The sequence below is a fragment of the Hordeum vulgare genome, chromosome 4H (genome assembly GCF_904849725.1).
Source record: "Hordeum vulgare subsp. vulgare chromosome 4H, MorexV3_pseudomolecules_assembly, whole genome shotgun sequence".
NCBI lineage: Eukaryota > Viridiplantae > Streptophyta > Magnoliopsida > Poales > Poaceae > Hordeum > Hordeum vulgare.
In genome coordinates, this window is record NC_058521.1 from 357,430,794 (window position 1) to 357,450,328 (window position 19,535).

A 19,535-nucleotide genomic window follows, 5' to 3' on the forward strand; every position below is an offset into this window, starting at 1 on the left:
CATCAAACATGTGTGAATGAAAGACTTCCATGGTTAAGACTCCCTCCTGCAAACAATATGTTCAAGAAACAAGAGGTCATCATGAACAAGGATATGATGCATATACTTACCTTAAGGATCTTGAGCGTCTTGACATAGGAGTACACTTGGGAAAACAAACGTTAGATAACACAAGAGTACCCTGTTGTAAAGATGCAAAGAGATTCAAAAGTACCAAGAAATTGAAGACATAGTTAAGATAGGATTTGATGAAAGAATATGTCTCCAAGGAACAAGAACTTGTTTCTCCCCTAAAAAATGAGTATGTAAAGTTTCCTCTCCCCCTGAATCATGGCATGTAGATATTGGGAGTAGGTAGGGAAAATAAGTTTAAACCAATAAAGCCAATTAAAACGGTATTTATCTCTCCCCCCTTAATGTGTAGGGTTTGATACAAGTATCTCCCCTTAGTGTTGTTGCTCCCTCTTTTGTATATGCTTCTTGATAGTATTTGAGTATTTCTCCCCTATAAATAGGTTCACTGAATGGAAGCTTTGATGACATTTATCCCCTTTGACACAATTACTAAAAAAGAAAGGTCAAAGGGTAAGGGCTCGTTGAGAGAAAAAAAGAGGATCCTGGATACTTCTCTCTTTTGTAAGGGTTCGTGGAATTTGTCTTTTCTCCCCCTTAGATATTTTTTAGGGTTCATTGAATGGTCTCCCCTTAGGTATGGATAAGAGTTCCTTGAATGATCTCCCCCTAAGTTAGGGATGCTAGAGGATTCTCACTCTTATATTGCAGGGGATCACTCAGATTTTTCTCCCCCTAGAGGAGTTGTCTCACCTTAAGACAATAGTCCGGAAGAAATTATCAAAGCAACAAAGTCAGAGAAATTGGAGTCACCGAGACATAATGATTTGGTAGAACTAAGATTGATATTTAGGCCTCTTGGAGAAATCGGTTGGACCCAGTTTCCCAATTCGGTGAAACCGAGTTGCAATGATAGTCAACTCTTTAACAGAAAATAGGATAATTGACAGAATTGTTTCAAAAGGTCAAGAGTCCAAAAGAATGATAATTCCAATTGAGATAGTTAAACAAAAGTAAGAAGAATAAGAGACGGAAAAAATGTTTTTTGTTAATACACACATATAGATGAGAGTGGAATGGTTCTAAGAATGTGAAAGATCAAATGTGGACCATACAGTATTCTCCATCTAGATGTCGGGCGGTGACTAGGTCACCTATATTAGAGTATTTGACTTGAGGAGTCAAGCAAGGATGCTTGATCATAGGTCATACTCATCGTTAAGCATGAAATGGGGTTGCCATTTTTCGATTAAGCATTTCAATGTCTTCATATCACTTGAGTTGTTGTACACCATGAATTCGTGTAGAGCTTTATCAAGGATGTGAGTACATACCTTTGAATGATGTTGATGACATGGCATGTAGGTGAATTTGTTGTGGATGCTCAAAGTTGATGAAGATCATCTTGAATTGGGAGCTATCCTTGACGTTTTGGTTCACTTTTGACCTACAATGGTTAGTCACGCAAGGAAGAACATAATATATCTAAATGACATGAGTGAAATTCAATATCATATAATTGTCAAGGATATGATTTTGTTGTCTTCTTCCTTCATCTCCAAAGAAAAGGTTGTCGATACTTGGACATGTCAAGATTGCTTTTGATGTGAGTTGATTGCAATCTTGTGGACTGTATTTCTTCCAAGTACCTACAAAGGTTAGATGCAATACAAGGGAGCCTAGTTTCCAAGACATAAGATAGTCATATTAATCGCATCAAGGAACAGTCAGTCAAGCTCATGCTCTTGCATGCATCCGAGTGAGTCTAGCTCAAGTTTGAAGCATCAATGATGTTAAACTCACTCCTCAAATGAGAGAACACTTCCTCATAAAGTGATGTGGTGAAAATATCAGCCAGTTCTTTGTCAGTACGAACATGCGTGAGATCGATATCTCCTTTGGCAACATGGTCACAGATAAAATGATGTCGCACTTGGATGTGCTTGGTTCTAGAATGTTGCACAGGATTATATGCAATCTTAATAGCACTTTCATTGTCACACAACAATGGGACTTGTCTAACATGAATGCCATAATCCTTAAGCGTTTGAGACATCCATAGTAATTGAGCAGAGGATGATCCAGTGGTAATGTATTCAGCTTCGGCAGTTGATAAGGATACCGAGTTTTCTTTCTTGGATGTCCAAGAGACAAGAGATCTCCCAAGAAATTGACATGTACCCGAGGTGAATTTTCTGTCAACCTTGTCTCCAACATAGTTCGAGTCGGAATAGCCAACAAGATCAAAGGAAGATCCCTTGGGACACCATATGCCAAAGTTTGGTGTATGTATAAGGTATCTCACTATCCTTTTCACAGCCAATAGATGACACTCTTTAGGTGCTGCTTGATAGCGGGCAGACATGCAAACACTTAGCATGATTGAAGGAAGAGAGGCACATAGATATAATAATTATCCAATCATTAATCAATAAACCTTTTGATCAACGGGTGCATCATCCTTAGTGAGGTCCAGATGTCCACTAGTAGGCATGGGGGTTCTCATACCTTTGCATTCTTGCATGTTGAACTTCTTGATCAAGTCCTTGGTGTACTTGGTTTGAGAGATGAACGTACCTTCTCTCAGTTGTTTGATTTTCAATCCAAGGAAGAACTATAGTTCACTCATCATGGACATCTCGTACTTCTCTGACATCAACTTTCCAAACTTTTCACTAAAATGTGGGTTAGTAGAGCCAAAGATAATATCATCCACATATATTTGACAAACAAATAGTTCGCCATTTACTCTTTTAGTGAATAATGTTGCATCAGTTTTATCAATCTCAAAACCCTTTTCAATGATAAACTTCGTTAGGCATTTGTACCAAGCTCTAGGTTCTTGTTTAAGACCATATAAAGCTTTACGAAGTTTGTAAACATGATTAGGTTTCTTAGGGTTCACAAAATCAGGAGGTTGTTTAACATAAACTTCCTCTTCAATTTCTCCATTGAGAAAGGCACTTTTAGTATCCATTTGGTAGAGAGTTATATCATGTTGATTGGCATAAGCTAGAATAATATGAATGGCTTCAAGTCTAGAAACAGGAGCATAAGTCTCACCATAGTCCATACCTTTGACTTGCGTGTATCCTTGGTCTACGAGACATGCTTTGTTGGGTACAACTTTTCCGTCTTCATCTTGCTTGTTCTAAAACACCCATCTTGTACCAATGATATTTTCCTCACCTTCTGGATTTTCAACAAGTGTCCATACTTGGTTCCTCTCGAAGTTGTGTAGCTCTTCATGCATGGCATCCACCCAATCTGGATATTGGAGAGCTTCTTCTACCTTAAAGGGTTCAATGCTAGATATGGAAGAATAATGCTCACAAAAGTTAGCTAGTCAAGTTTTAGAGCGAGTGATTCTCCCGTTGTTTATGTCGTTGTAGATTTGTTTCAGTGGATGATCTATGTCCACTCTTGCTCTAACTCTTGACAGCTTATTCTTGTTGGATGGAGGAGCTTCTTCTTATTCATCATCATCTTGAGCATTGTTGTTGGTGTCATCTTCTCCTTGAGGTGGTGGTGAGGAAGGTTGAGGTGGATCATCAAGATGTTTCTATTCCTCTTCTTCATCATGTCGTGTACTGCTTGTGGATGCTTCCATGTCATTTTGCGATTTGCCTTGATGCGAAGTAGGAGCTTCCACTTGAGTTGATGAAGTGCTTTCCATCACCTCCATGGGACGAATCTCGCCAATGGACAAATCTTTGATAGCTTCCGAAGGTTCCTTATCTCCTATATCAATTGGCAATTGTTCGACTTGCGAACCGATAGTATCATCAAACTTCACATCTACCATCTCTTCAACTTTTCGAGCGAAGTTGTTGTAGACACGTTAAGCATGAGAGTTTGATCCATAACCAAGAACGAAACCTTCATAAGATTTAGGTGCAAATTTAGATCGATGATGCTTCTCAAGAATATAGCACTTAGAACCGAATACTCGAAAGTATACAACTTGGGGTTTGTTACCGGTAGTAGCTCGTAAGCCGTTTTGCCAAGAAGCTTGTGCAGGTAGAGTCGGTTTATGGCATGGCAAGCTGTTTCCACGGCTTTTGCCCAAAAGTGTCTTGGAATCTTGTATTCGTCAAGCATCATTCTCTCCATCTCTATGAGCATCCGGTTCTTCCTCTCAACAACTCCATTTTGTTGAGGTGTGTACGTCGGCGAGAACTCATGTAAGATACCTTCTTCGTCAAGAAAAGTATCCACATTAGTGTTCTTGAACTTCGTTCCGTTGGCGCTCCGAACCTTCTTGATCTTCACTTCAAACTAGTTTTGAGCTTTCCGAGCAAAGTTCTTGAAGATCATTTGTACCTGCGACTTATCATTGAGAAAGAATACCCACGTAAATCTGGAAAAATCATCGACAATAACTAGACCATAAGAATTTCCACCGAGGCTCTTATAAGCGTTGGAACCAAAGAGATCCATGTGAAGTAGCTCGAGGGGTCTTCTTGTGGTCATGATGTTCTTCACAGGATGACTTCCTCCAACTTGTTTTCCTGCTTGACAAGCACTGAAAAGTCTATCTTTCTCAAAGATAACATCTTTAGCACCAATAATATGATCACCTTTGATGATTTTGTCAAGACTAGGCATACCAACATGTCCAATCCTTCTATGACATAGCCAACCCTTAGAAGATTTTGCAATAAGGCATGTACGGGGTTTGGATATCTTAGACAAATCAGCAATGTATAGATCACCTCTAGGAAACCAGTAAAGTCGATGTTATGATTGTCGCTATGAAACACTCGGCATTCAACTTTCGTAAATAGCACATCGAAACCGAAATCTGCTAGTCTAGATATGGAAAGTAGATTGTAGCCAAGAGATTCTACTAGCATGACATTCTGAATGGAACTGTCATGAGATATGACCACCTTACCGAGACCAAGTACCTTACCTTTGGAGTTGTCTCCAAAAGTTACGTACCTTCGAGGTCCACGATTCGGTGTGATTCCATGGAACATGTCTTTATCCCCGGTCATGTGATTAGTGCATCCACTATCGAGAACCCACTCCTTACCACCGGCCATGCAGTCTTTAAGGTTAGCCATAAGACTACGATTCTTCATGGTCTTCTCATACTCGGTGTCAAAGTTCTCATCATCACCGTAGTAGCCACGTTCCGCATAGTCATCATCGGATGAAGTTTCCTCGTAAGAGACAGAAGTTTCATCAGAAATTTGACTATTACAATGTTCAAGGTTATGCATTTGAATGGATTCAGCAATGATGTTATTGATAGTAATGACATTTCCTTTGGCATGCATGAGGTCACGAAGCTCAAATATGCATTTATCAAAGTTAGGATCGGTTGGCTTCATCTTATGGAAAGCAATGTATTTGTGAACAATGATATCAAGATTTTTCAAGGAATAATTTGGATATCTTTTCTCTAAGTCTTTCCACAAGGTATGAGCACACTCAAAGTTTTGCAACTGATTAAGCACATTTCTTGGTAAGCCTCTAATGATAAGATTGATGGTGTTGAGGTTACCAAGCATGTTAACTTCATCATCATGAGAAGGATGTATGGGGTCAATGGGAGGTGCATAGGCATATTCAATATACTTGCACAAATGGAACTCATCGAATATATCAAGCATTTCGTCTTTCCATTATATAAAGTACTCCCCGTCAAGAATAGGCACTCTACAACAAAAAATCTTGGAACTAGTCACATTCATCTTCCTCCAATCGTGGTTAAACAAAGGTTTTGGAGACCTTGCTCTGATACCAATTGAGGGATCGATAGAAGATGTATCTAGAGGGGGTGAATAAACTAGTTGTCAAGATAAAAATTCTAGCCTAACCTAATTTCTAGGAGGGCAGAAATCTAGCAGTTGTAACAAGTCTAGGTCACCCTACACATGCAGTTCTAAGAGTATAGCAGCGGAAAGTAAAACATGCAAGTGTAATGTAGAGGAGTAAGGTAGGGAGATCAAACCCATGAGGTTGACACGGTGACTTTTGGCATGGTTCCGATAGGTGGCGCTATCGTACGCCCATGTTAGTGGAGACTTCAACCCACGGAGGGTAACGGTTGCGAGAGTCCACGGAAGGCTCCACCCATGGAGGGTCCACAAAGAAGCGGCCTTGTCTATCCCACCATGGCTTCCATCCACGGAGTATTATCCTTACTCACGGTAGATCTTCACGAAGTAGGCGATCTCCTTGCCCTTACAAACATCTTGGTTCAACTCCACAACACGAAATAGGAGGCTCCCAAGCGACACCTAACCAATATAGGAGGCACCACCCTCCAAAAGGTAATAGATGTGGTAGATCAGTGAACTCCTTGCTCTTGTGCTTCTAAAGATATTCTCCTCAACACAAATCACTCTCTCATAGAATATGCATGGGTAGTAGAGGTTGATTTGGTGGAAAGAAGTTTGGGGAGCCTAGAGATCAAGTTTCAAATGATTGGATTGGAATATCTTGGTCTCAACACATGAGTAGGTGGTTCTCTCTCAGAAAATGGATCTGGAAATGAAGTGTGTGTTTTGAGTGCTCCTCCCACAAATGAAAGGTAGGTGAAGGGGTATATATAGGCAGCAGCGAAAATCCAACCGTTACACACAAAAGAGCAAACTCAGTGACACCAAAGTTGGAAACTCGGTGGTACCGACTAGCACTAAAGGTGTGAACTTTTAAATCTCGGTGAGACCGGTATATACAACTCGGGGCACCGAAAAGGTGAATAACGGTCAAATGGCCACACTCGGTGGCATCGATACTCAAACTCGGAAATTCCAATTTTGTGTATCTTGGCAACACAATGTTGGTCACCCAAACTCGGTAGCACCGATGCTGTTTCGGTTGCACCGATTTGGTGGGAATGGCTAGGGGTCCTGTTTGAGGTCAAATTCGGTGGGTCCGATATGGAGATGTTGGTGACACCGAATTTGTGAATGTGGAATTTGACACAGTGGAAATGTGGGACAAATGACTCAGTGTTTTGGTGGCTAACTTTGAGCTTTTGAGCAATCAGTTCATTTTACTACATCACCCCCTTTTAATAGTATTTGCTTTCCTATGGACTCAAAAGTGATTTCTCACAAATATAAAATGGAGAGTCTTCTAGCTTGAAGCTTGAGCCAGTGTTATTCCTTTCTTGCATCAAGGGGTATCTCCACATAAACCTTAAGCCATAGCTCTCCATTCACTAATCCTGAAATTCTAGGTAAGAGTGTTAGTCCAAGAGAGAATGTATGTCGTCATGAATTATCAAAATCACCAAGGGAGCATATGTGCTTTCAGCACCAGTGGCAGCCTTCTTCTTCTTCTTCTCCTCGCCATTGCCAGGGAGCCTCCATCAAAGAAGGGCTAGCCTAAGTAAACCGATCGTGGATGAATAGCATGAGAATGTACTAAGGTACTTACTCCTCCTCGGCGGCCCACTTCCTCTTCTTCTCAACGGCGGGCGATGCGTCCTCGCCACCTTCACTCGCTGCCCCGCTGCCACCAAAGGGGCCCTTGACGTGGTCCCCGGCGAGCTCGTCCTGGCCTCCCTCCTCCCTGGGGGTCTGAGGGTTCCCCTGGAGAGGTACGTTCGTCGCCCGGGAGGTGTCGCACCATCATCAGGGGCTCCCTCGTCGATGTGTCGGCTATCGCGGGACCCAACCCTACTCCTTCCCTTGAGGACACGGGCCTAGAGGAAATCACCTATCATAGCTCGTCCGTAGCAACGTCATCCCTCAGATTATGCAGGGATGGATGGAGGTTGGCGGTGGAATCCGTTCGATGTCCTCCTCCCCTTCCGTCGCCTCCGAATCCTGGTTGGTGCCGTCATTGCCCGAGGATGATACTGTGATGGGGGAGCCCTTGTGCGGCCCGACTAGCCCCCATTCATTGAAGGCGGCCATTTCCGTGACCATTCCCTCCATTTCATCACAGGCGTACAACAGTGGCGCGGCCTACGGGTGATCCTCGGGGCTGGGGCCCAACAGAGCCCCCATGGCTCCATCCAGCTCATCGTACGTCAGGCTGGTGATGTGCAGGTGCATCGGGTCCATCCCATCGGTGAACTCCCTCAAGGGGCATGAGTGCGCCTGAAGTGGCACGATGTGATGCCCCAGGAACTTCTTAATGATCATCGCCCCCTTCAGGTGGGCCTCTCCGAGGGAGGTGATTTGCTCCAGGGCAGGCCCCGCCCTCAGGTCGGTGAGCTTCTTATGGCTCCAACTGGAGGTTTGCTTCGGCGGACCAAAGGGAGTCGCCAGGAGAGGGCTCTCCTCGCATGCGTCCATGAAGACCTAGTGGTGCCGGTAGCCCTCCACCTTCTTCCCGGCCTTCAGGTGGATGCCCGCGGAGCGCTGTCAACAAAGGAGAGGCACGCGGAGCGCTATCCCTAGGCGGTGAACCGCAAGATAAAGAAGTGGCAGAAGAGCGCCGCCGAGGGCCTCACGCCCATGAAGGCCTCGCAATAAAAGACAAAGATGGCCAGGAGGAGGACGGAGTTGGGCTGAAGGTGTAGGGCTCGGATCTGGTAATGGGACAGGATGGTGTAGAAGAAATCGGAAAACGACAAGACCAACCCGGCATAAATGTTGTGGAGGAAGAAAGGGTAGGCAGTCTTCACAAGGCTGCTCGGCGTTGCTGAGCCCGGCCAGATGGCGGTGGCTCCCCCTCGTTCATGTCGCTCAACACCAGTGGGAGCACTTGGCCCAGGTCCTCCACCTTGGAGATGTGGGAGGGCATGAGAGCAGGCCCGGTAGCAGTAGGGCTCGTAGCGAAAGCCGTGGCCTTCCCTTCCTTGCCGGCGTGCACCATCCATGGACCGGAGCCGCAATAGAGGTGAGAAGTTGACTCGCTCAAAGATTGGATCTGGTGCATCCTTGCATGGAGGAAGAAGATGCTGAAAGGTGGGAATGGCGTGAAGGTGAGTAATGACGGCTCCGCTCGACGTGCCCGCTTTATCTCAGCCGGGGCGGGTGCCAAAGCGCTATGAAAAGGCGGGGTGCCCTACGCCCAGTCGCGCGCCATGCGTTCGACCTAGCCTAAAGGTGGTGAGATCCTGCACCATATTGCCCCCCAATTGTGAGGTCATAAATGTCACGAGCTCTTGGGCTACTCTCAGGGCTATAGGACCGGGGGTACCCAGGCCCGCCTGTCAATGGCCCAGGGCTCGGTGCATGGTGTGGGCTCGAGGATGCTCCCCGCCAAGGCCCACGAGTACGACCCTCGTGAGGGCCCCTTCTCGCGAGGTGCTGATCATTGAAGGTTGATGGGGACTTGCGGAGTCCCCCTCGAGGTCGTCCCCCAGGGCCGCATCAAGAAGCCGCCTCCTAACGATCCTCCCCTGAGGGGCGTACTTACCAAGGGCGGCCTGCCAGGTCGCACGGTCCAACCTCCTCATGGGGGTTATGTGAGCCATGCTGCAATGCGCTAGGGTCGACGCCAGCAGGCACGGACAGGGAAGCTTTTCATTTTGGTGTGAAGGGACCCGAGCCAGTCGTGGGTTCCCTAAGCAATCCCCCAAAGGTTTCTGATCGGTGCAAGAGGTCCAAAGCTGGGGCCTCGACAGGAGGAGGTCACCCCCGAGACCACCAGCACGTTATGGCGAAGGTCTTTTGCACGCGAAGACGGCCTTTGTCAGGGCAGGCCGCATTCCTATCCCCTTTCAAAATGTCCATTGTGGCGACCCTTCTCGCCAATTGCGTTTTAGGCGGAATAGGACCAAGGCCAGTATAAAAGAGAGGCTCGTCCTTTGTAGCTGGGATGCTCTCTCCATCCATCGTCCCCACTAGGGCAAGTACCCACCTTTGTACTCATCTTCCACCTCAAGCAATCCAGACAAGCAGGAGCAGGTTTTTACACCGCAAGGTGGCCCAAACCTTGGTAAACTGCTTGCGTGTTGTTGTTCACCTTCCTTAGATCAAGCCGTTGGAGAGTGGCGGTCAAGTTGAGAGGTAGAACCAGGTAGGAGAGCGAGCGCACCCCAGAGTTTGAACCTTTCTAGGTCTGCGGAGCCCCGATTCCTACAGGCGGGGCGGTGAGGCTCGATGGGGCCGGCGGGGAGGAGGATGGGAACGCGCGGGGAAGCGGGACGGTGGTGACGGGGACGATGTCCAAGACATCGGGGTCGCGGCGTGGATGGGCGAGCTTGTGCCCGAGGCATGACGTAGGGGCGAGGGCACGGGAGGGAGAGGCGAGGGGCCGAGTGGCGCTAGGGTTGGGCGAGGAGGATCGCATGCGCCCTTATAGGCGAGGTCGACCAGGGGATGGCCAACACGTGGCCGGTCGGTGTCATGGGGCGCATCCACCCCCTCTTTCCGAGTAGTAGGAGGTTGGGGCAGAGGGGTGTGGGGGCTAGGCCGGTTGGGCGACAAATGGGCCTTGGCGGACATGGGGTTTTGGGGGGCTCGGCCGGTTGGGGGGGTCAAATGGCGTCGTACCCTAGCATTCCGCCTGCAACTTGATTTTACACATCTTGTCACAGCATTCCAAATGTACATCGCCCAGATCACTTGTGTCTGGTCCAATCTGCCTCGGCTGACCGCGTGCATGTATGCGTTCCGCCTGACGCTCGCTCAATTGATCATCTCATCGACTACCGCATGTCTAGTTCGTCTTTTCCTCTATATCAACTCCTCCACCTCTAGAATCTTGCAACCTTGCTCATGGTACCACTTGTTAGAATAAATCCAAGAGGCATATTCGACCATCCGAGGACCAAGCAACCAAAAAAGCACAACACTGAGGTTTGTTAACGAGGTTGGCTACATCCTCGGGGCTGACTACAGGAGCTCCTCCAGGTGACACTATCATAATACTGCACCCCGGCCGACCGAGCACCGACACACGCCGCCGGCTACCCCAACGTGTTTGTGCTATTATGTTGGTATAGGTTACATCATGTGTCTACCCCTCTTTTTATAAGAGATTTATGATACAAGTATCCTTGTAGGATACGACTCCATATCCACTCTAAACACGATACAACTCAGAGTTCAACTGTAACCTACATAATATTTGACACAACTCCAACAATTAGGAAGGGCAGTGGAGGACATTTGGGCTTGGAAGCCAGAAAAACTTGGTCATTTTTCTGTTGGGTTAGGTCAGCCTATAAATTGCATGTGGCAAATCGAAGTGCGAGACTTCAACCTTTAGGTTCTAAGGGAAATGAAAAAGTATTATGGAAGAAGAATCTTTGGCTTGTGGCAGTCTCTCCCAAGGTAAAGAATTTTGGGTGACGGGTTATTCACAAGTTCGTGCCCATCAAATTTAAATACATTATAACTGAGCACGTTTTTAGCCCTGTGAGCCCATTAAGATTTCTATACGTTGGATTGCCACTTTTAGGCTTCCTTGGCCATCCAATTTGCCCTTAATCGCATCTAAATCGCATATACAGGCTTCATGACAAGTTCTAACCTTCTTGGGCCGCTACTCAAGTGGTTTTTGGGGGGATCTGAGATTTAACTAGGCCTACTAACCTACTAGTCCCATACTAGGATCTCATCCAAAGTAGAGAACCCTAAAAACACTCATAAAATCTTAAAAGCGAACGCGCACTTATTGGAGAGAACGGGTGGCCGTGCGATCGGCACCGCGATCCCCTCCCTCGTGGGCCAGGTGCCACCTGTTCGGGAGCGGTTCCACCTCTAGACATGGGTGGGACCCACCTGTAAGTCGCACAATCACTCTAATGGGCGGCGGTTTCGAAATCCGAGCCCCCCAAATCGCCCGCGAGCGTATCGCTCTCCCATTTCTCCCCCTCCTTCGCTAGTGTATCTCCAGCGGCCATGGAGGATCCTAGGGGAGTCACGGCGGACTTCTCGAATCGGCGGTTGTTGGGTGCTTCCCCCCCCCCCCCCCCCGGATTCGTTCCTCCTCGTCGCCATTGCAGGTACCACCTTGCTCCCCCTCCTTATCCCTATATAGATGGATTCGATAAACGCGACGGTCGGAGGCAGTGGGGCTGCGAGTTGCATGATTGTGGGGGGATGGTGCGTTGGTCAGAGGAGATGGGAGACGCGGTGGCGGCGTCCTAGAGGTCACGCTGTTGTTGGGTTGGAGGGACGGGAGGTCGTCGTTGTTGCTCACCACACGATTTGGTGGGATGTGAGGAAAGGATTAAGACGGGATTCTCGTCTCCTCTCACGCTCGAGTGTGCATCTAGTTTCCCATCCCATATGGTTGAGATTTCTCCGGTGATATGTTCATGATTGCCTTGTTTCTAGATGTGTGCAATGTTGTGCCCAATGCTGCATAGCTGAGTTGGAACTTGGTTTTTAGAATTTTTTTGTTTAGTTGCACAAATTTGGTCTCACTTGGCTGTCTCACTATATTAGTTGGTTGTCCGTATGTTGCGCAGTTGCACTAGTTGAGAGAGAGGGGAGTTTAGAATTGACTGTCTATATATGCCAATTTTGTGTGCAAGGTTTCTTTCATCGTTTCTATAGTTGGTTGTGCATATATTGTCCAGTTGTACAAGTTGAGTTTCCTGTTCAATTGGCATGACTGCATGGAATTGTTGTCCTTGTTTGTTAATGTGTGTAATCTTTGTACGCGGTGCTTGTGGATGGTTATGACTGTAGTTTCATAAAATTATATTCAGTTGGCTGCATTGATATACTAGGTGGTTGTCCATATGTTGCTCAGCTTGGACTAGTTCCCTTGTTTTGTTATATGTTTTTCACTTGCATAAGTTGCCTGCCCAGTTGGCTGCATCAGTATAGTAGTTGGTTGTCCATCTATTCTACAGTTCCATACTATATGTCCTGCTTATGTGTAGAGGTTTGTAGATCAAAGCAATTGGTGGTGCAGATGGCTGCATTGATACCCTTTATGTAGTGTGCTTGTGTATCTTCTAACTTCTATGTTTTTCCTTCTATTTTCCGTAACCTTAAAATGGTTATAATATGAGGAGATGCGGATGGCAAAGAAGCAGATGTATTTTTTTCATTTTTTGTGTCTCTTTGAGTTTTTTTAACTTCTGCATGTATCCTTATATGCTTGCTTAATTAGGGTTCTTCAACTCAGCCCTCTCGCCGTAACTTAAAGCGTACTACGGGTCATCACACACGCTCTGCCCGTAGTGTTCAGCAGGGAGAGGAAGTTGAGGTTAGTGTCATGCTCAAGTCGTAACCATATTTTTTTGTGTGTGTGTCATGTAATTAATCTTGTTTTCAACATGCACATTTTTTATTTCTTAGGGTGTTCATCAGTTTTGGGTTGTAAAGCAGAATAGACGCGCAGCAGTTCCAGGGGAGCTACATCATCTTCTAAGGTAAATAAACCCTCGAACATTAGTTTTTCTCACATAGTTGCACATGATTTGTGCTGCTGTTGGTACCACCATCTATTGAAGTTGCACAATAACCATTTTGTAGTTGACATCATTAGTCATCTTTTTCTAAAAAGATTTTTTCCATAAAAATTTGACATGTGTTGGCATGTTATGCTTTTGTATTGCAGACTGTTTTTGTATCAGTTGGTATGCTCCATGTTTTACATGTTATTTTTACCACCATGTGTGCAGGCAGTAGTTGCTAGAGGATCTGCCTCTTGTTCTTCCCGAGTAGATGATGAGTTATGAGGGTATCTTTTGGGTTTACGAGCTTTTGTACTATTTGCAAACTTTTTTCATGTTGATGTTTTACTTGGAATATTGTGCTCGCACTTGCACAATCCCTAGCTCTTGTAGTTTACACGTCAAGTCTATTTTAGGTTATTTCCAGTTTGCACACTCGAAGTATGTAATTGTCATCATGACCTTTCATTGGTGCACAAAAACATCACATCAGTTGGCATCATCTATTTCATGTTTATATAATTCCAACCAAGCGGTTGTCCCTCCTTTCTGCTATATTCATTCAAGTCATTTTTCCTAGTATTTTGTTTCAATGTTTTTTTCTCGTCAACAGGGCAGAGGTGAAGGAGTTGAGGAGGATGCACGGGAAGATGCGGATCGACCCTCACAAGTGGGCAGGATAAGGGCATCACGAGGGCGGTTTGCTAAGTTCAACAGCAAGCTATCTCCATTGCATAAGTCTGAGTTATGTTCAAGATTGTTTGGGGGTATACTGAACCTAGCAGAGACACTTCCAACAGATCTCACAAAATACCTGGTGCGGTGCTACAAGCCGGAAAGCTCTGAAATGGTGTTCCCATGCACAGGAAGGATCCGTGTCGATGCTGACAGCGTGCACAGAGTTTTCGATCTGCCAAACAGAGGTCAAAAAGTCATATATGTAGTTGATAAGGATGCAACCAGGAGATTCGGAGAGACTTTCAACATCACTGGGAATTCTCATCCCAGTATCAGTACGTCGTGCAAGATGATTCAGGATATGGCTGGAAAAACTGATGGCACATTCTTTATTGTGTGGCTTGCAGTTGCATTCAACACCTTTCTAGCTCCAACAACTTCCCTGAAGCTTAGACCAAAGTGTTACGGACTTGTGTTAGATCATGAAATGCTCAAGAACACAAACATCTGCCTCTTTGTAGCAGAACACATTAATGAAGCTTTCCGGAACATGGACCACGACAAGCAAACTGTCTGCTGATGCTTATACCACTTGGTGGTGAGTGAAAATCAGTACTTCCATGTGCTTTTCTTCTTTTTGCAGTTGTAGTTTTTGAATATCGTCTTAATAACTGAAGTCTTTTCTTTTTTTGTTTGTTTGTGTGGCACATCCTATACCTTGACGCACTTGTTCACGATGTGCGAGTAAGCAATTGTGCCATACGAGCGAATGCCTGGGATAGCAATTTAATTGCGAAGGTGATCAAGAAAGATTTGGTATCTCCTGGTGTGTTCGAAAAATTACAAGTGAGTGCTCTTGCTTGTTTTCAACAGTGCCTTCTTATTTTGCATTCTATGCTTGTTAGGTTTTGATAACATATTTGGCACTTTATGCTTGGTAGGGTAGTTGCACAAATGGTTTGATCAGTTTACACAATAATGACTATAGTTGCACAGTTTTCACCTTTTGTTTGGTAGCTGCACACATGTCCGTACCACTTTTGGGGCACATCATCTGTTTGAGTTCCACAGTTTTTACCTGTCTGGTTCTTGCACGGATGTTGACATAGGTTGGCACAAAAACAATTGTGTGATGTTTGCTTGCCTAGTTTTTTTGCTTTGCACAGTTGCACAACAATGCTTGTAGTTGCACATATTATAATCATTTTTTCTTCCAACGCAACTTCAATTTGATAACATTATTGATTCCTCTTTTTCACATCATCTTAAAGAGGAGTATAGAGGCACAGAGTAGACACCACTGTTTGGTGGTCTTTTGCAAGCTCAAGCATTTGTGGCATCCAAGTTACCACTAACCTACAATCCGCAGGTACGTTTTTGCATAAAGGAGTGCATTCAGTTGCAACAATTTTAAGTTGTTGATGCAGTTCTGATATTTTTGTGTCCCCCCGCATTTGTTTGCAATGATGCAAACAAAGGCAAATATTGCAGAAGTGGTTCATGATCTGTGCAAGTCAGTAACTGAACATATGGGCAACTTCATTGGAGTAGTTGTCAAGATTGATGAGGAGGAACCAGATATCGATCCCTATGTACGGAAGTCGTCATTGCAAACCAGCAGGTCAAACATGCTCCACAAAGAAAGAGACGGGTTGCATCTAGACAAGAAGAAGAAGACGAGTTTGTAGAAGAGGATGATGAAATGGAAACAGAGCAAGATTTTGAAGATGGTAATGACACAAATGAGGATGAATCAGAGGAGGATGAAGAAGATGATGATGGATCAGAGGAGGAGTAAAAAGAAGAGGATAAAGAGGATGAGGAAGAAGAGAAGGACAAAGAAGAGGAGGAGGATGAAGAAGAGGAGAAAGAAGAGGACGAGGAAGAAGAAGAGGACAAAGAAGAGGTGGAGGAAGAAGAGGAGGAGGAGAAAGAGGAGGAGGAGGATAGAGAGGTTGACGGAGATATTGATGCAAGACTTGATGGCAACGACAGCGCAGGAGATGATGACGATGAAGAAGATGAGGATGTTGATCGTGATGATCAAGGGAAAGAGGGGGGAGACATCAACAGAGGTGATGACAATGATGACAGGGGCCCTGGTTCTGGGGGTATAGGCGGCAACACAACTAGGGGGGCTAGCAGCACTGACAATCCTGACAGCAGCAGCAACTCAATGAACAGCAAGAGCACACTACAGATGTGGATGGACAAAACTTGCTGGAAGGATGAGGATTTTCCAAAGTCAAAGAAAAATGATGAACCATTGTCTCACGAGGGCATTGACATGTTCAAGCTTTGCAACTTGAAGACCGTTTTGCCAACCCCTTTTCATGTTCCAGATTTTCATCTTCAAGAGATGTTTGAGAAGACTAATTTCGCCGTTGAGCAACAGTTGTTTTTCCTAAGTCGGGCTAAAAAGAACTGAGTTGATATGGAGGAAGCAGGGAAGGTTATTGACTGGTGTCATTCAAAGTCAAAATACAAGGAATATTTGAGCAGGATCCCTGAACCAAGACGTGGCAAGAGGGAGGCAACATTCGTGGCAAATCTTCCTATGATCCATAAGTGCAAGACACTTTCAATGAAGAAAAATTTGAAGTTGCCTGAAACCAAGCAACCGGTGTTGTGGGAAGATGCTGAAATAAATTCGGAGAAGGAAACTACCTCCGCTGCTGACTTGGCACCAACTGCTGTGAGGAGGGAGCCAAACACTACTGAACAGGGACAGCTGTCCATGTTGAGCCTACAACTGTCCCAGAAGTTCAACACTTCAAGGGGAAGACCCCTCTATCAGCGCTACCACCTAAACTAGTTAAGCAGAAGAAGACTGTTAAGTTTTCCAAGGGCGCAAAGGGGGAATAGGTCAGGAAAGTTGTGGGGCTGAGGCAGGAGCCACAATAGCGCGTCATTGCAATTGATGCAGGAGTGCCAAGTTCAGCCAGCTTTCTGGCAACTGAGGTTGAAAAGATGACAACTGAAGCTACTACTGCACCAACTGAATTCTCAATTAGCAGCGGGGTCACAGTCAGAACTACCACTGTTGCTCAGGAAGCGACCACTGCAACTGCAAGGCCCAAGGTGCCAACTCCTACAGCTGCATCAATGTCAAATGTCAATGGACATGAACAATCTGCCCAACTCCCATCTCCAAGAGCTAACACACAATAGCCAAGCAAGCTTGCATCACCAAGAGCTGTTTTTCCGTGCACATTGACACAGAAGGAGGTGTTCAGTATTGAAGCAAGTGCAAGCCTCCTAGGTCGCCAACTACAACACTCTTGCGAACCAAGTCAGCTAATGATGCACCAGTGAGTGTGCCGCAACTGTAAGCAGGGACCCTAGGCCATCAACCCATATGCGGTCCAAGCTCATACACCTTTCATGGCGACGGTTCTGGAGATGTGCCAACTTTTGACCTTGGTATAGATGATACCACCAAGCATGCTATAGCAGCATAAACAGGAGAAGCAAATCTAGATTCAGTAAGAGTGAATGAGGCATGTGTTGCTGCTGATGCTGGCAAAGGAATAGTTCACCCTTCGAGATGTTGCATCACGAGACAGCTGCCACGCCCCGATCTGTGGACAAGCAAAAGTTGGCACGAGCGGTTCTTTAGGACCAGTTGTCGCACGAAGACAGAGGAGGGTAATAAGGCCCGGAGCATGTCAACGGTCTCCAGTCATTGATTACAATGGAAAGAATATGTTCAACATCATTGAAGCAATCAACAAGCTCTTCGCTGCTCACGTGTATTGGGTTAGAAACCACCCAGGAGCAAATGATGATGCCACCACGTAAACCAATAGCACCCACATAGTTGCACAATACCACCCATTTAGTTGCACACCAGAGTAGAGCGGGTTGCACAGAACAGGGCTTGTAGTTGTAGACTCTCAACTTTTTGTTTAATACACAATATTCTAAAGCACTGACCTTTGAACTTAACTTTCCTTCTCTTTTTTCAGCCCTGAGATAGTAAACTATGATGGTTTCTACATTTCTCTCAATGAGTTGGTCGATTACATGAAGCCTCTTCAATGGCTATCAAGCATGGTTATTCAGATTGCAATCATACACATCATCAAAAACTTACCACAAGGGTCAAGGGAAGTCATTATGCCATTGAGGCTATCTGTAAGATTTTTCAAAGCTTTTTCACCATCTTATTTTTGGACCATTTTTCGCTTGAGCCTTTTATTGACCGATTATGTGTTCTTTTTTATCTAATAAGGATTTGCCACATGTTTACCATCTCTGCAAGCGAAGTTACAGCAAGGGATGTACAATGTGCCACACATAAACAAAATATTCAAATACAAGAACCGACTTGACAAACAAGACATGGTCAGTGTTGTCTGCACATGATCACTCTCTTAGTTGTCACTCATAGCAAGTTTAGTTGCACATGATACATCTATTACTTGGCATAAACACAAATAGTTTTTGGCAACCTGTTAACCTCACCATTTTTTATTGTTACCTACAACATTCTTTGCATCTGGATGTTTTTACTTTTTGCTCATGTGTGCAGGTCATGCTGTCGGTGCTTGAGTGCTCTGATCCAAACCACCCTGAAGAAGGAACGCACTATTGGGTCTTCAACGTAAACTTGAGGGATGAATGATTCGAAGTTCTCAATTCTAATAGGAAGCTGGAGGACATTGAGTTGATGAACACCACCTCTACCATCGCGGGGGCAGTACGGATGCTATGGAGGAAGCATTACCCAAAGTCCAACATTGAACACTTCGATATCATTGACATCGATGTACCGAAGCAGCACGGGAAGTACGACAAGAAGCATGTTATTCTTCCAGATCTATAGTTTTTTAAATTTTATAGACGTACAATTTTTGTTCTTCAAATGATTATTTGTATCAAGACACGCAATTAGTTTGCACGGGATAATCTAGGCAGTTGCAAAGTGGACATCATTAGTTGGACAGTGGTACATAATTAGTTGCACAGTGGAAACAAATGCATCATTTTTTGGAATTTTAATTTTTGTGCCACTTGTGTTTTTCCTGCGGCAACAAGTGTGGGATGTTCGCAGTACTGAATGCTACTTATTAGGATGGGAGCCTACTACCCAACTACAATCCCAAGAAAGTCTTCAACATCAGGAAGAAGTTGGCATATGATTGGGTAACCAGTGTGCACAACTCTGCCCAGTGGAAGCCGTTCTTGAGATATGAATAGGACTAGGTCAGGACTTGTTATCCTCCACCCTTTTTTCAATGCTTTGTTGGTTTGCACAATTCTGCATAAATTTTGTTGAACTAATTCTGCAGAATGTTTCTATTGAACTAATTCTGTTGCACAATTCTGCATATGCGTATTCTGTCATCACTTTGTTGGCACACATTAGGACCACTGGGCATACAACTGTTCAACAATAGAAATTTAAACTCTTTTGCCAACAAAGGCACAAATGGTAGCCATTACACACTCCATCCTACTCTATTTTACGGAAAACAACTTAGAGAAAAGAAAGCATAGTTGTTGA

At 45.0% G+C, this 19,535-nt stretch overlaps 1 protein-coding gene and 1 long non-coding RNA gene across 4 annotated transcripts; both read left to right on the forward strand.

The window, feature by feature from the left end:
• Window positions 1-14,555: 14,555 nt before the first annotated feature.
• On the forward strand, window positions 14,556-15,689 carry LOC123446475. Its single transcript, XR_006631375.1, has 3 exons — window positions 14,556-14,872; window positions 15,298-15,395; window positions 15,505-15,689. It is a non-coding gene; the product is annotated as an uncharacterized LOC123446475 (long non-coding RNA).
• A 218-nt stretch (window positions 15,690-15,907) lies between these two features.
• On the forward strand, window positions 15,908-19,004 carry LOC123446476. Of its 3 annotated transcripts, none has more exons than XM_045123060.1 (4): window positions 15,908-17,823; window positions 17,995-18,163; window positions 18,296-18,373; window positions 18,561-19,004. In XM_045123060.1, exons 1-4 carry the CDS (start codon window positions 17,732-17,734, stop codon window positions 18,651-18,653), a joined length of 432 nt encoding a protein of 143 aa, XP_044978995.1. In that variant the 5' UTR covers window positions 15,908-17,731; the 3' UTR covers window positions 18,654-19,004. The 3 variants fall into 3 exon arrangements, 2 of the variants coding, with proteins under 2 accessions (XP_044978995.1, XP_044978996.1); XM_045123061.1 differs by having other exon boundaries at window positions 15,908-17,785; XR_006631376.1 differs by having other exon boundaries at window positions 15,908-18,163; window positions 18,261-18,373.
• The last annotated feature ends 531 nt before the right edge of the window (window positions 19,005-19,535 follow it).

Bases quoted from the DNA above. Each gene is read 5' to 3' on its own strand.
- LOC123446476 (XM_045123060.1), top strand. From the start codon at position 17,732: ATGTTCAACATCATTGAAGCAATCAACAAGCTCTTCGCTGCTCACGTG. The intron at 17,824-17,994 runs GTAAACCAATAG...CTCTTTTTTCAG, and splicing joins GCAAATGATGATGCCACCAC to CCCTGAGATAGTAAACTATG. The intron at 18,374-18,560 runs GTCAGTGTTGTC...TCATGTGTGCAG, and splicing joins GACTTGACAAACAAGACATG to GTCATGCTGTCGGTGCTTGA.